The 15,671-nt window shown below is 43.7% G+C and overlaps 1 protein-coding gene across 4 annotated transcripts in view; it reads left to right on the forward strand.

Annotated features, from left to right (window-relative positions):
* The window catches only part of LOC109929366 (interferon-induced GTP-binding protein Mx3-like), a 48,102-nt gene extending 32,653 nt beyond the window's left edge, over nucleotides 1–15,449 (forward strand). For all 4 annotated transcript variants that reach the window (XM_048603312.1, XM_048603313.1, XM_048603310.1 and 1 more), the window contains 4 exons: nucleotides 6,000–6,158; nucleotides 8,177–8,253; nucleotides 9,670–9,894; nucleotides 13,903–15,449. In XM_048603312.1, the coding sequence (XP_048459269.1) occupies nucleotides 6,000–6,158; nucleotides 8,177–8,253; nucleotides 9,670–9,894; nucleotides 13,903–14,127 (686 nt within the window). In that variant the 3' untranslated portion in view covers nucleotides 14,128–15,449. The remainder of the gene's footprint in view (nucleotides 1–5,999; nucleotides 6,159–8,176; nucleotides 8,254–9,669; nucleotides 9,895–13,902) is intronic.
* The last annotated feature ends 222 nt before the right edge of the window (nucleotides 15,450–15,671 follow it).

Consider the following 15,671-nt stretch of genomic DNA (forward strand, 5'->3'; position numbering starts at 1 on the left):
CATCACAATCATGGCCGATCGTCCAACTCAATAGCCTAATCTTGCTTTCTCCCCATAATCTTTGATCTCCTTCACCCCAAGTGCTATATCTAGCCACCTCCTTGAATACATTCGATGTTTTGGCATCAACTGCTCCCTGTGGTAATGATTCCACAGGCTCACCACTCTGTGGGTGAAGAAATGTCTCCTCATTCCATCCTAAATGGTCTACCCTGAATCTTCGGACTGTGACCACTGATTCTGGACACACCCACCATCGGGAACATCCTCCCTGCATCTACACTGTCTAGTCCTGTTAGAAATTTGAGTCTCTGAGATCTGCCCTCATTCGTCTGAACTTCAGCGAAAACAATCCTAACCTAATCAATCTCTCCTCATATGTCAGTCCCGCCATCCCCGGAATCAGCCTGGTAAATCTTTGCTGCACTCCCTCAAGCAACAGCATCCTTCCTCAGAAAAGGAGACCAAAACTGCACACAATATTCTAGGTGTGGTCTCACCAAGGCCCTGTACAACTGCAACAACGCATCCCTGCTCCTGTACTCGAAACCTCTCACAATCAAGGCCAACGTACCATTTACCTTCTTTACCGCCTGCTGCACCTGCATGCTTACCTTCAGCGACTGGTGCACAAGGACACCCAGGTCCTGCTGCACACTCCCCTCTCCTAATTTACAGCCATTCAGGTAGTTATCTGCCTTCTTGTTTTTGCTTCTAAAGTGAATAACCTCACATTTATCCAAATTATACTGCATCTGCCATTGGTTTGCCTACTCACCCAACCTGTCCAGATCATGCTGAAAGATTTCTGCATCCACGCCACAGTTCTCCCCGCACTCCCCCCTCCCCCACCCCAAACCCAACTTGGTATCATCTGCAAACTTTGAGATGTTACATTTTATTCCCTCATCCACATCATTAATATATATTGTGAATAGCTGGGGTCCCAGCACCAATCCCTGTGGCACCCCACTAGTTACTGCCTGCCAATTTGAAAAGGACCTATTAATTCCTACTCTTTGTTTCCTCTCTGCCAACCAGTTTCCTATCCATCTCAATACACTTCTCCCAACCCCATGCACTTTAATCTTGCACATTGATCTCTTATGTGGGACTTTGTCACACTTTTTCTGAAGGTCCAAATATACCACATCAACTGGCCCCTCTTGTCAAATCTACTAGTTACCATCTCCATAGAATTCCAACAGATTTGTCAAGCATGATTTCCCCTTTGTAAATCCATGCTGCATCTGTCTGATCCTGCCACTGCTTTCTAAATGTTCCGCTATAAAGTCCTTGATAATGGATTCAAAAATTTTCCCCATTTTAGGGTTAGGCTTACTGGTCTATAATTCCCTGTTTACCCTCTATCTCCCTTTTTTGAGTATTGGAATGACATTCGCCACCTCCAATCTGCAGGGACTGTTCCAGAGTCTATAGAATCCTGGAAGGTTATCACCAATGCATCCACTATTTCTAGAGCTACTTCCTTAAGTACTCTAGGATGTAGATTATCAGGCCCAGATTTATCTTATTCCCTTTTCTATCTTTTTGTTTTTGTCCTTGCCCCCGCCTTCTCTGACTCCTTACTTTGCTTCCCATCACCCTGGCATATTAGTTTAAACCCTCCCAACCGCTCGAGCAAACACTCCCCCTAGGACATGAGTCCCAGTCCTGCCCAGCTGTAATGTGTCCAATTTGTACAGGTCCCACCTCCCCCAGAACCGGTCCCAATGCCCCAGGAATCTGAAACCCTCCCCCTGACACCATTTTTTCAGCCATGTATTCATCTGATATATCCTCTCATTTCTACTCTGACTAGTATGTGGCACCGGTAGTAATCCTGAGATCACTACATTTTGAGGTTCGATTTCTTAACTTTCTTCCTAGCTCCCCTGTATTCTGCTTTTAGGACCTCATCCTTTTTTTTTTAACTCATGTTGTTTGTACAGATGTGTACCACGATCACTGGCTGTTCACTCTCCCACTCTCCCACTCTCCCACTCTCCAAGGTCCTGTATCCACTCTGAGACATCCTGGAGCACCAGGGAGGTAACATTCCATCCTGGAGTCTCGTTTGCGGCCACAGAAATGCCTGTCTATTCCCCTTACAATTGAGTCCCCTATAACTATTGCCCTGGCACACACTTTTCATCCCACCCCTCTGCAGTAGGACCAACCGTGGCGCAATGTGTTTGGCTGCTGTTGCTTTCCCCTGAGGTCATTCCCCTCAACAGTATCCAAAACGGTATATCTGTTCTGCGGGGAATGGCCACCCTTGTTCTGTCTGTTTTTTTTCCCTCTATTCATTTGTGGGATGTGGGTGTTGCTGGCTGGCCAGCATTATGGCCCGTCCCTTGTTGCCCTTGAGAAGGTGATGGTGAGCTGCTTTCTTCAACCACTGCAGTCCATTTGCTGTGGGTTGACCCACAATGTCATTAGGAGGGAATTCCAAGATTTTGACCCAGCGACAGTGACGGAACAGTGATATATTTCCAAGTCAGAATGGTGAGGGGCTTGAAGGGAAACTTGAAGGTGATGGTGTTCCCATATGTCTGCTGCCCTTGTCCTTCTAGATGGAAGTGGTCATGGGTTTGGAAGGTGCTGTCTGAGGATCTTCCTTCAGCGCATCTTGTAGATAGTACACACTGCTACTACTGAGTGTCAGTGGTGGAGGAAGTGGATGCTTGTGGATGTAGGGCCAATCAAGCAGGCTACTTTGTCCTGGATGGTGTCAAGTTTCTTGAGTGTTGTTGGGGCTGCAGATATTTAGGCAATTGAGGACTATTCCATCACACTCCTGACTTGTGCCTTGCAGATGGTGGACAGCTTTTAGGTATCAGGAGGTGAGTTACTCACCACAGTATTCCTAGCTTCTCACTTGCTCTTGTAGCCACTGTGTTTATGTGGTAAGTCCAGTTGAGTTTCTGGTCAATGTTAACTCCCAGGATGTTGATACTGGGGGATTCAGAAATGGTAACACCATTGAATGCCAAGGGGCAGTGGTTAGATTGTCTCTGATTGATGGTCCACCTTGTATTCGTGTGGCATGAATGTCAATTGCCACTTATCACTTGCCACTTGTCGGCTCAAGCCTGGATATCATCCAGATCTTGTTGCATTTTAACATGGACTGCTTCAGTATCTGAGGAGTCATGAATGGTGCTGAACATTGTGCAATTGTTGCCGAACGTTCCCACTTCTGACCTTATGATGGAGGGAAGGTCATTGATGAAGCAGCTGAAGATGGTTGGGAAGAGGACACTACTCTGAGGAACTCCTGCAGAGATGTCCTGGAGCTGAGATGATTGACCTCCAACAACCACAACCATCTTCCTATGTTTCAGGTATGACTCTAACCACTGGAGAGCTATTCCACTCCCCCCGTCCCAACCAGGTGATTCCAGTTTTGCTCGGGCTCCTTGATGCCACACTCAGTCAAATGCAGCCTTGATGTCAAGTGCTGTCACTCTCCCCTTACCTCTGGAATTCAGCCCTTTTGTCCATGTTTGAACCAAGGTTGCACTGAGGTCAGGAGCTGAGTGGCCCTGATGGAACCCAAACTGGGCATCACTGAGCAGGTTATTACTGAGCAGGTGCTGCTTGATAGCACTGTCACTGACACCTTCCATCACTTTACTGATGATCGAGTGTAGACTGATGGGGCGGTAATTGGCCGGGTTGGATTTGTCCTGCTTTTTATGTATAGGACATACTTGGGCAATTTTCCACATTGTTCGGTCAATACCAGTGTTGTAACTGTACTGGAACAGCTTGGCTAGGGGAGCAGCAAGTTCTGGAGCACAAGTCTTCAGTACTATTGCTGGAATGTTATCAGGGCCTGTAGCCTTTGCAGTATCCAGTGTCTCCAACCATTTCTTAATATGAAGCAGAATGAATCGAATTGGCTGAAGACTGGTATCTGTAATGCTGGGGACCACTGGAGGACGCTGAGATGGATCATCCACTTGGCATTTCTGGCTGAAGATTGCTGTGAAAGCTTCAGCCTTATCTTTTGCACGGATGTGCTGGGCTCTTCCGTCATTGAGGATGGGGATATTTGTGGAGTTCCTCCTCCAGTGAGTTGTTTAATTGTCCACCACCATTTACAACCGGATATGGCAGGACTGCAGAGGTTAGATCTGATCCATCGGTTGTGGGATTGCTTAGCTCTGTCTATCATTTGCTGCTTATGCTGTTTGGCGTGCAAGTATTCCTGTTTGGTGGCTTCACCAGATTGACACCTCATCTACAGCTATGCCTAGTGCTACTCCTGGCATGCTCTCCTGCACTCTCCCTTGAACCAGGGTTGATATCCTGGCTTGATGGTAATGGTTCGGTGGAGGATATGCTGGGCCATAAGGTTATAGATTGTGCTGTTGATGGCCCACAGCACCTCATGGATGCCCAGTCTTGAGTTGCTAAATCTGAGTGAAGGCTGTCCTATTTAGCACAGTGCCACGCAACACAATGGAAGTTATTCTCAATGTGAAGGCGGGACTTCATCTGCACAAGGACTGTGCGATGGTCACTCTTACCGATACTGTCATGGACAGATGCAACTGCAGTTGGCAGATTAGTAAGGATGAGGTCAAATATGCTTTTCCCTCTTGTTGGTTCCCTCACTACCTGCTGCAGACCCAGGCTAGCAGCTATGTCCTTTAGGACTCAACCAGTAGTACTGCTGCTGAGCCACTTTTAGTGGTCAATGTTGAAATCCCCCACCCAGAGTACATTTTTGTGCCCTTGCCATCCTCAGTGCTTCCTCTAAGTGTTGTTCAATATGGAGGAGTACTGATTCATCAGCTGAGGGAGGACAGTATGTGGTAATCAGCAGGAGGTTTCCTTGCTCATGTTTAACCTGAAGCCACGTGACTTAATGAGGCCCGGAGTCAATGTTGAGGACTCCCAGGGCAACTCCCTCCTGACTGTGTACCACTGTGTCCCCCCCTCTGCTGGGTCTGTCTTGCTGGTGGTTCAGGACATATCCGGGGATGGTGATGGTGGTGTCTGGGACATTGTTTGTAAGGTATGATTCTGTGAGTATGACTATGTCAGGCAGTTGCTTGACTGGTTTGTGAGATGGCTGTCCAAATTTTGCCCTCAGATGTTAGTGAGGAGGACTTTGCAGGGTTGACAGGGCTGTTTCTGCCATTGTCTATTCCGATGCCTAGTGTAATGCAAAGTGATCTGTCCAATTTCATTTCTTTGAGATTTTGTAGCAATTGGTACTCTGAGTGGCTTGCTAGGCCATTTCAGAGGGCAGTTGAGGTCAACCACATTGCTGTGAATCTGGAGTCACATGTATGCCAGACCAGGTAAGGATAGCAGTTTCCTTTCCTAATGTTGATCCAGATGGGTTTTTCCAACAATTCATTCATGATCATCATTAGACTCTTCATTCCAGATTTTTATTGAATTCAAATTCCACCATCCGCCACAGCAGGATTTGAACCCTAGTCCTCAGTTTCTCTGGATTAACAGTCCAGCGATAATATCACTAGGCCATCGTCTTCTCCCTCCATCATGGATGGGATTCAGACATCTTAATCATTGCCTCTTGAGCTCCCTGTTCCCAGTTTCAGTTTGCTCAGCATCTTAAAATCTTCCTGAATCCATCTCTTTGAGCGAAGTTTCCATTACCATTCCAAACTGTTTCTCTACACTCAACATCAAATCCTCACTCTTTTGAGATATTTTGGAATTTTAGTTTTCTCTGAAAGGATTATATATGATTCTATATGTTCTTATTGGAGTAGAAACAACAAAACTGCTGTTGAATCTGACATATTAGGGTCACATTTCTTCTAATTCCCTGCCATAGGACACCCATTTTCTTTGGGGCAAAGATCAGGTTGGATGAAGTGGCAGCTCGATCACTGTTCCTGTTAAATAAGAGAGTTCAGCTGCACTGGAGAATAATAGTTTGAGAAACACAAAAAATATCACAGGGTTTAACAAACAGGCCCAATGATAACATTGTTTTATTTTTGTTGTAGTCAAAGAAATAATGAGCGATCAAGTGTCAGCGTACACTGAGAAGTCCCGTGGGAGAGAATTGCCTGGATTTACCAATTACAGAATCTTTGAGTCGCTAGCCAAGAATCAGATCATGAAGTTGGAGCCTCCTTCTCTCACCATGCTGAAGGTGATAGCAGGTAAAATGTATGGTCCAGACAGCACTTGGCAAGAAAGATTCTGTGTGTTATAGAGAAGGATTTGCGTTGGTATTGTGCAGCTCACAACTTTGGGACACGCCAAAGCATTTCACAATCAGAGGAACCTTGTTGAAGTGTAGTTACTTTTATGAAGTAGGACACATGGTATTCAACTGCACACAGCAAGATCCTGCAAATAGAAACAATATCATGACCACATAATGTTGCTTATAATGTTAAGAGATAAATATTGACTAGGGCTCCAGGGATAACTCCTCAATCCCTCTGTAAAGAATTCAATAGCATCTTTATAAAACAAAGAACTGCGGACACTGGAAACCTGAGACACAAATGGAAATGTCTGGAGAAACTCAGCGGGTCTGGCAGCATCTGTGGAGAGAAAAACAGAGTCAATGTTTTGAGTTCAGTGATGCCCCAAGCTGTGATAAATTTGCCATACTATTCGCACACTTGGGACTCAGAAGTTTTGATCTCAGCTGGTCAGATCCAGTGTAAAGTTTGGGTTAGTTGATCAAGAGCATTATTTTTTACATTGAGTCCCTAAACATATTCAGGTAAGTCTTCCAATATCCTTTTCAAAAAATACACAAGCTTGTTAACATTTTTTAAAATCTGCATACATAGAAGGTAGTTCAGAAAGATCAGATCATGAACAGCAAAGAGAAAATTCAACTCTTTTCTCAGCAATATACTTTACAGACACTCCATCCCAGTGAAGTATCTGAGACAACAAGGTGTAGAGCTGGATGAACACAGCAGGCCAAGCAGCATCAAAGGAGCAGGAAAGCTTCATTTTCTGAAGAAGGGTCTAGACCCGAAACGTCAGCTTTCCTGCTCCTCTGATGCTGCTTGGCCTGCTGTGTTCATCCAGCTGTATACCTTGTTGTCTCAGATTCTCCAGCATCGGCAGTTCCTACTATCCCAGTGAAGTATCTCTCCTTTTTTAACACTTCAATTTCATGCATAACTGATAAAATTGCAAGCATTTCCTTTCAGTGAATCCCTATACATTCATAAGATGTGATTCTCTTTTTACTGTCTGTCCCCGAGATACACAGACACTGGCTGCTTCGTTGGCTTTTTTCACTGAACTTTAAGAAAATCCCTGTCTACTTAAACTGCTAAAACAGTTGTCAGGGTTCTTTCCAACTCTGAAAACCTGGACTTCCACAGCTGCTGGGATGAAATTATTCCTCCCAACTGAAGCCTGATTTTGGCCCCTGGCCTGACTTTTTCTGTATGTCATAAATGTTTAACTTTACAATCATTTCATCAGTTAACCACCCCCCACCCTCACCCAGGTAAGTTTATGTGGCCATTTAGCTGAACTCACATGCTTTATTGGAAATTATGTTCAAACTCAATGTGCAAAACTGACTTTCTGACCTTTTGAGACCAGCAACTCACCATCGTATTTAAATTCAAAAATACATCAAAATCAGCATTCCCAAATTATGACAGTATATTTATAGTAAAGTTGTATTGCATTAGAAGGTCAGACAAATCCTCTAGTATCTTACTTAATTGGATTTTGGGACACCGTGAGCTTGGAGACTCAACCCTTGGTAGGCTATTTAGCCCATCGAATGCACTCTCCCTATCATTTGGATCATGGCCAAGCAGTTGTATCTGATTTTGGACTTGTTCATGCTTTTCCGCAGCTATCTCTCCCCCTTAATCACTTATAGAGTCATACAGCACGAAAACAGACCTTTCAGTCCAACTGGTCCGTACAACCATAATCCGAAGCTAAACTAGTCGCACCTGACTGTACTTGGCCCATTTCCCTCCAAACATTTCTTATTCATGTACTTATATAAATGTCTTTTAAATGTTGTAATTGTACCTGCATCCACCACTTCCTCTAGAAGTTCATTCCACACACGAGCCACTCTCTGTTAGGACTACATCATAACAGAACTTTTAAGAATAAAAGCTGTTCAAAACATAACTAAAGAATTGTCTTCCTCCTGTAATAGAACTCTTTTTCCTTACAGACCAGGTCCAGTCAGTATTTAACAGTTTGGCCATGCAGCATTTTGTAGGGTTGCCAAACCTAATGAAAAATATCAAGGTATGTAGACATCTAACTTCTTGGTTTGTGTTTATGGGGTAGGACAGGGTGAGGGAGGCCGGGAGACGGGAGTGGGTGTGTGGTTGTGAATAATGATTGGGCTGGATTTTCAGTCGGGTTAGGAGCTGGCCTGGAGGTTGTGTTTGGGTTTCAACCCTTCACGACAAATTTTAAACAGTTGGATTGCAAACTAAAGTTCAGGGTGGGGCTTACCATCCATCCAATTAATGGCATGGGAAAGTCTGATCAGAGCTTCCCTGTTGGGTGTTGATCTAAGTTAAGGTGCTCTACAATTATCATCCGTGTCCCTGGATTAGGAAGAAGCAAAAACTAACCAGGGTTTCTGCACCACACCTGAACGGAAAAATATATGTGGGCATCAGGTGAGTCTTCAGTTGGCCAAGAGATAGGAGGCAGAGAGTAGCGAAGTCAAGATGGTTCTCTGACTGAAGTGCAGTATGCACTAGATGGATCTGATGGCACTAGTCAAGCTGGGTCTCCGAGCATTGCTGGCAGAATCCACTGCTCCCGGGTACTCTGATGGCAGTGGAGTGCTGGCAGCTCTCAGTAACTTGATCCCTTGCGATCTCAGACGCTAGCCAGCTAAGATCTTCAGGACATTCGCATTGAGGTTCCAACATAGAAACTAACACTGGGCTCTCACCCAGTGAGAGTGATTCCCATCAGTTGTGGGAGGTCCATCATTAGCATTAAATTCTGGCTGGGGTATGGGATTAAATAGACTAGTTCCCTCTCTCAAATACTTCCACAGGCACAATGGGCCAAATGGCCTCCTGTAAGAATCTGTGACCGGATTGACTTTAGTTTGACGATTTCCCAATATTATCTGTCTTGGCTTATTGATGATGGTTATTTCCCATCAGTTACTCATTGGAAAAGTCCAAAACATTAACCCAAGCCTGATACTGTTAACCAGAGACCTGCTTTAGTAAAGGTGTTAGTCCCTTTTAAATGGCACTAGTGATTGCTGCTTCCATCATGAATTTATAAACTGACTGTACAAGTGAGCTTGCAGGTCCTATCCATCATGAGGGTCCTGATGTAGATACAGGACTCTTATTAACATATTTTAATGATGCTGTGTTTGTTTCTGGTGACCACTGGGGATGGTTAATGGGCTGTCAAACCAGTCTGGTGGTCTCCTGCTCACTGGGACATGGTATTGCAAATCTGGGCTTCATGGAACCTATTTCAAACCCAAGAAAAGGCTCCACAACTCCATCCCCCTCTGTCTGTGCAACAATTGGCTTTTGATGGGTTAAGCTGTCTCCAAATGGAAATACAAATTACATTTAAAAAGGTGGATAGATAGCAGTGTCCAGGAAAGGAAAAGACCATTGCACACCATCTGACCAGTTCCATACTGAGCAACATGTTGGCTCATCTCCCCTACAGAGTAAGATTGATGAAATTCGTGAGAACCAGGAGCTGGAAGCTGAGCGGATGCTGAAGACTCTGTTCCAGATGGAGAAAATGGTCTACAGTCAGGACATCATTTACTCCAACAAGCTGAATCAAATCCAGACCGAATATGAGTTACCAGAGGAGCAGAACCAGCAGATAATTTCTATCAGTACTGATATCACTGCAATGTCCATTCATTTAGAAACCTATTATCTGGTGAGCTGTGCAATTCCATCTTCACTGATATAAACTGACAGAATCATTCTAGTTGGTGTCAATGGTTGATTGTTGCTTTGACTTCATGTTACATGTGTGAAAGGCAGTTAAATGGACATTAGGCATAAGACACCACCTCCGCACAGAGGAGAGGGTGTGTTTGATAATGGCACTGGGTAGGGAGAGCAGCTTAAATTCAGTAAGAAATATTCGTGTCAGATGGTCAAACAGCTTGGATGCCCAAAGCGCATAGCAACTCTTTTCATTCCTACTAATGAAATTTTAAAAGTATTAATTCCTCAACCCTGTCATAAATAGGAGCCACCCTATTTTAAAACTGGATCCTAGTTCGAGATTTCAACTACAAGGCATCATAGGATGTGACAGGATCCATTCTCTCAACATCCGCACGTCAAATGCTCTCAGAATGTTATGTGTTTCAAGAAGGTCACTTCTCATGCTTTGAAACTCCAATGAGTATCAGCACAAGCATCCTTCATCACAAGCTGTTTGTCCCAGGAATTAGCCTGGTGAGCTGCCTTCTCCGAACCAGTGCAAGTAGGTCCTGTCTTAAGAGATCAAAACTATCCAAGCGCTCTAAGTCATTTTCACCAATTGCCCTGTGCGGTTGTAGCACGCACCACTTTAAAACTCCATTCCATTTGCATTAAAGGCCATAACTCCATTGCCTTTCTCCTTACTTGATGTGTCTACATGCTAACTTTGTGATTCATGTAGAAGGATACATAGACCTCTCTGCTCTTCTGCATTGCAGTCTTTTTTTTTTTCAAAATAAGTAATATTCTGTGTTCTATTCCTCCTGCCAATGTGGACAACCCCATTTTCCCACATTTTACTTCATCTGATAAGTTTTTGCCCACTCACTCAACCTATCCATATCCCTTTATGTTCATTTTGTATCCTCCTCACAGCTTGTTTCTGACGAACAGAAAAGTTAGATATAACACAGTTTGTCCCTTTACCCATGAAGTTATAAATTACTGAGATCCCAACACAGATCCCTGTAGCACCCCTCTAATTATAGTTTGCCAATTTGAATATTACTCATTTATCCTCACCTTTCTTTTCCGTTAGCCAGCATATCACAGTCTATGCATGTTCTTAACATCTGTAGTAAGTTTTTGCAGCACCCTATCACATGCCTCTTGGAAATCCAATTACACTTCATCTACCAGCTCCCCTTTGTCCATCCTGGATGTTTCATATTCAAAGAATATTCATAATTTATTCATCCACCATTACGTTATGCTTCAAGTTGTATATTGTAACAAATAATATTGATATTGATAAAACATTACTTCGTAGAAAATTAATACACTATCCTACATTATTGCACAATGTGAAACCCCAAGATACATTTACAGTTTATATTCTTGGAATATTTTCAATACATATGAAGCCTTGTAGTTGAAATTCCAAATTTCTCCCACTGTCTAATTGGTTTCTTCTTCTGATACACCGAGGCAAATTGTCTGGAAAGTCCCTTCACTCGGTCTCCAGAGTACAATATAATGGACTTCAGCAGCAGGGCACCTTTGTGCACTTGCTTGGTCTTTAAACCTCTGTGAGTTCCCTTTCTTCAAACAGGAAATCCATTAACATCAGCAGTCTGCCTGACAATTAACAGTCAATCAGATCTCTCAGAGCAAAAGCCTGAACCGTCCCCACCCACCAGCACCCTCCTCCACTTAACTGAGTTCGTCCTCACCCTCAACAACTTCTCTTTTAACTCCTCATGTTTTCTTGAGGTCAGAGGAGTGTGAGCCCCAGTTATGCCTGTCTCTTCATGGGGTACGTGGAACATTCCTTGTTCTAGTCCTATTCCAGCCCCCACCCACAAATCTTTCTCTGAAACATTTGATGATATCATTGTGCTGCTTCCCTCTCTCATCTGGAATTAGAAAAGTTCATGGATTTTGCTTCCAATTTTCACCCCACCCTCGCTTTCATCTCGGACTCCTCCCTTCCCTTCCTCGACATCTCTGTTTTTTTTTATTTCTGGGGATAGACTAGCCACTAATATCCACTATAAACCCAATGACTCCAACAGCTACCTGGATTATACATCCTCATACTCTGTTTCCTGAAAAGACTCCATTCCGCTCTCCCTGTCCGTCTGTCTCCATTGCATATGTTCTGATGAGGCCAACTTTGACAACGGAGCCTCTGAAATGTCCACCTTCAGAGGATTCCTCAGCACCATTGTTGACAGGGTTCTCGATTGGGTCCGATCCATCTCCCAAACTTCCGCCCTCACCCCTCTCTTCCATCCCACAACAGCGATAGGGTTCCCCTTGTACTTAACTGCCATCCCACCAGCATCCACATCCAGAAGATCATCAGACACCATTTCTGCCACATCCGGAGAGAGGCCACCACCAGACACACATTGCCTTCCGCAGGGACCGTTCTCTCCGGGACACCCTGGTCCAGACTTCCTTCACTCCCAACATCCCCCGACAGCCCCACGGCACTTTCCCCTGCAACCACTGAAGGTGCAGCACCTACCCATTTACCTCCTCCGTCCTCCGTATCCAAGGGCCCAAAGATACGTCCAGGTGAAGCAGCACTTTACCTGCACTTCCCAGCATTCCCTAGCCTTCTGCAATCACTGCTCACAGTGTGGTCTCCCCTACATTGGGGTAATGAAGCGTAGACTGAGTGACCGCTTCTCAGAACATATGTTCTGCTTGCAAAAAAAACCTTGAGCTTTCAGTTGCCTGCCACTTTAACATAACACCCTATTCCCTGGCCAACATTTCTGTCTCGGGCCTGCTGCAATGTTCCAGCAAAGCCCAGCGCAAGCTGGAAGAACAATATCTCATTTTCAACTTGGGGACCCTGCAGCACTCTGAACTCAACATCAAGTTCAATAATTTTAGGACCTGAACTCTCCCATGCCCAAGCCTCTACCACAAACACCAGGCCTTGTTATCACATAGTCTGCCATTACACACAACCCATTGTTAGCTACTAACAGTCTCCATAAACAGCTCTTCACCCTCCCAGCCAGATTGTTATCAACTCCTTTTGTCCAACTGCTGTTCTCTCTCTTTGGGCTCTATCCTGACCTATTGTTTACTCCTTAACCCTCCCCCCACCCTATCTTCTGCATATGAACCGACGTTTTCCTAGCTACCATCGTTTCTGAGGAAGGGTCACCAGATCTGAAACAATAACTCTGATTTCTCTGCACAGATGCTGCCAGACCTGCTGCATTTTTCCAGCAGCTGCTGTTTTTGTCTCTGATTTACAGCATCAGCAGTTCTTTCAGTTTTTAAACAGTCTCTCACACTGCTTGATCCAGCGTCCATTGTTTTTAGTCTTCCCCCTTCAGGTCTTTTTGTCTGATTCTGAGAGTCTATATCCAAAAAAAAATCAGCTATCCTTTATTTATGTCAAATTTTAAAACTGGTTACAATGTAAGCCTCTAACCTCCTCATAAGTAAATCTCATGGGTCAGTTGCTGGGCAGATTTCCAAATGACTTCCCTTAATTTCCTGCCCCTTCCCCAGCACATTCTTATATACCTCAAATTAAAACAGGCAGTTTAAAGAATGACCACTTAGAAAGTCTCCCATTCATAACAATTTTATCCTCATGGGGAAAAGCATATCTCAAGGGCATTATTACAAGGCAGTCACCAAAAAATCCAAAAGGCAATTCATGTGGAACTTGCACCAAAAGTGGTGAGAATATTGAACTTGTGATCAGAGGGAGTGATTGGAGCGAATGTGCAGCGATACAGAAGGAAAGTTAGATGAGTATATTGGGAAGAAGGGAATAGAGCGTTACAATGATCTACATGCATGATAAAGGATGGGAGGTGAGCCAAGTGGAGAATAAATACTGGCCCAGGTCATTTGGGTCAATTAGCCGTTTCCTCTGTGCAGTAAATGCTGTACAATGCTGTGTAAGCTTCAAGCACAAGGCCTACAGGCCTCCGAGGAGAAGCATGTTGATGGTGAATCTACTTGTGTGTTTCAGATTGCTTCAAACCGACTGGCAGACATGGTTCCAATGGTCATTCGATTCTACCTCTTGCAGGAGTACGCGAGCAAGCTGCAACGCAACTTACTGCAGTTGCTGCAGGGTCAGGAGCAGATGGAACAGCTGCTGATGGAAGAGGAAGACATCTTTGAGAAGCGTAGATTTCTGAACAGTCGCTTGAAAAGGTTGAGAAAAGCCCGTCAGATCTTGACCATGTGTTAAAGCAAACATCTGTCAATTCATTTAATATGTCGTCAATAAGCTACAAAGTGTTTGAGACCTCCATATAGAACTCTTTAAAGAAAATATGCCCATGAGGAAACAACGTTCCTGTCTTTTGCCATTGTATTCACCTATCTGCGAAATAAGTGAGAATGGAAGGATAAGGCTATTCAACCCCTTGTGTCTGTTCTGCCCATTATTATCATAGCAGATCTACATCTTAACTCCATCTACCCACCTCCATCTATATCTCTAGCTATCCTTGCAAGATAAACATCTATTGATATTGGGTTTGGAATTATCATAGCATCATGAAATTTTTACAGTGCAGAAGGAAGCTATTTGGCCCAGGCAGTTTTTACCTTGGACAGAAACTAAAAGTGCTAGAGAAACTCAACAAGTATGGCAGCATCTGTGGCGTGAAAACCAGAATTAATGTTTCAAGTCCAGTGACCCTTTATCCTTAATGACATCCATCAATAATTAGTAGAGGGTCTGGAAAGTAAGTTCTCAATATCCTCTGACCTTTGAGTGAAGAAGTGTATTTCTCCATGGCAATAATGTAATTATACTTGCCTTTTCTGGACTTGTCCAGCAAAAGAAATTCTTTCTTTCCATCTTTATCAATTTTATTTGATCATCTTAAACACCTCCATTAGATCACAGATAATTATTTACAGGGTAAGTGGCAGATTGGCTAGAAGCTCAACTCCAAATTTCCCATAGGTGTGAGCAACACTGACAACTAAAATTATCTCCTTGGTCTGAGATATTAATCCTGTTTAGTCTGATCAATTCTTTTCCCTCCTAAAACACTTGCCCCATTCCAACAACTTGATTTTTTTGAAAAAAAAATCTTGTGGCTATTTTAGTGCTTACATCATTTATCTCTGTATCACCAGTTCTGGTTCTTGGCAAAAGATATGCAGCAAAACGACATTAAGACCATTTTTTTGGTGGATTTTTATTTTGTTCTTGGTTTCAATTTTCCAATAAATTTCTAGGTAAGAATAGATGCTGTAACGTTAGTGTTTTATGTTACTTGGGTTCCATGCCGTGGAGCACAGTTTCTCATTCACTGTGTGAGTTGAGCAGTTCTTGTACTGTGTGGTAGAATAATGATCTTTCTCAAAGGGTAATGGTTTATTGAGCAATCCAGCTGGCATCTTCGGTGAGACTTTGGTTCCAGCACAAAGCCAGACTGGACAGGAACACTGATGGGGCTTTACACTGGTGACGATGAAGACTTTCTGCAACTGACTCATAGTTAATGCTCTAATGAGCCTCTGACTGTTCAATAAAGAGACAATTTAAACAGTGTCTATCTTTTGTTTTTCAATTTCTAATTTCTCAAAGCAGCAGGACTTTTCACTCCTTTCTTACATGCCTGGCCTGAAACTGGAGATAAATCTTTCTTTATTCACTAACAGCAGTCACTGTGGACCATCACTGCATCTTTCAATCTGAGAAAATAAAGGCTTGCATTTCTAACACTTTATTTCCTCATGACACTCAGAATTATTTTACAGCCCATGCAGTACTTT

This window comes from Rhincodon typus, chromosome 11, assembly GCF_021869965.1.
Source record: "Rhincodon typus isolate 14 chromosome 11, sRhiTyp1.1, whole genome shotgun sequence".
Taxonomy (NCBI): Eukaryota; Metazoa; Chordata; class Chondrichthyes; order Orectolobiformes; family Rhincodontidae; genus Rhincodon; species Rhincodon typus.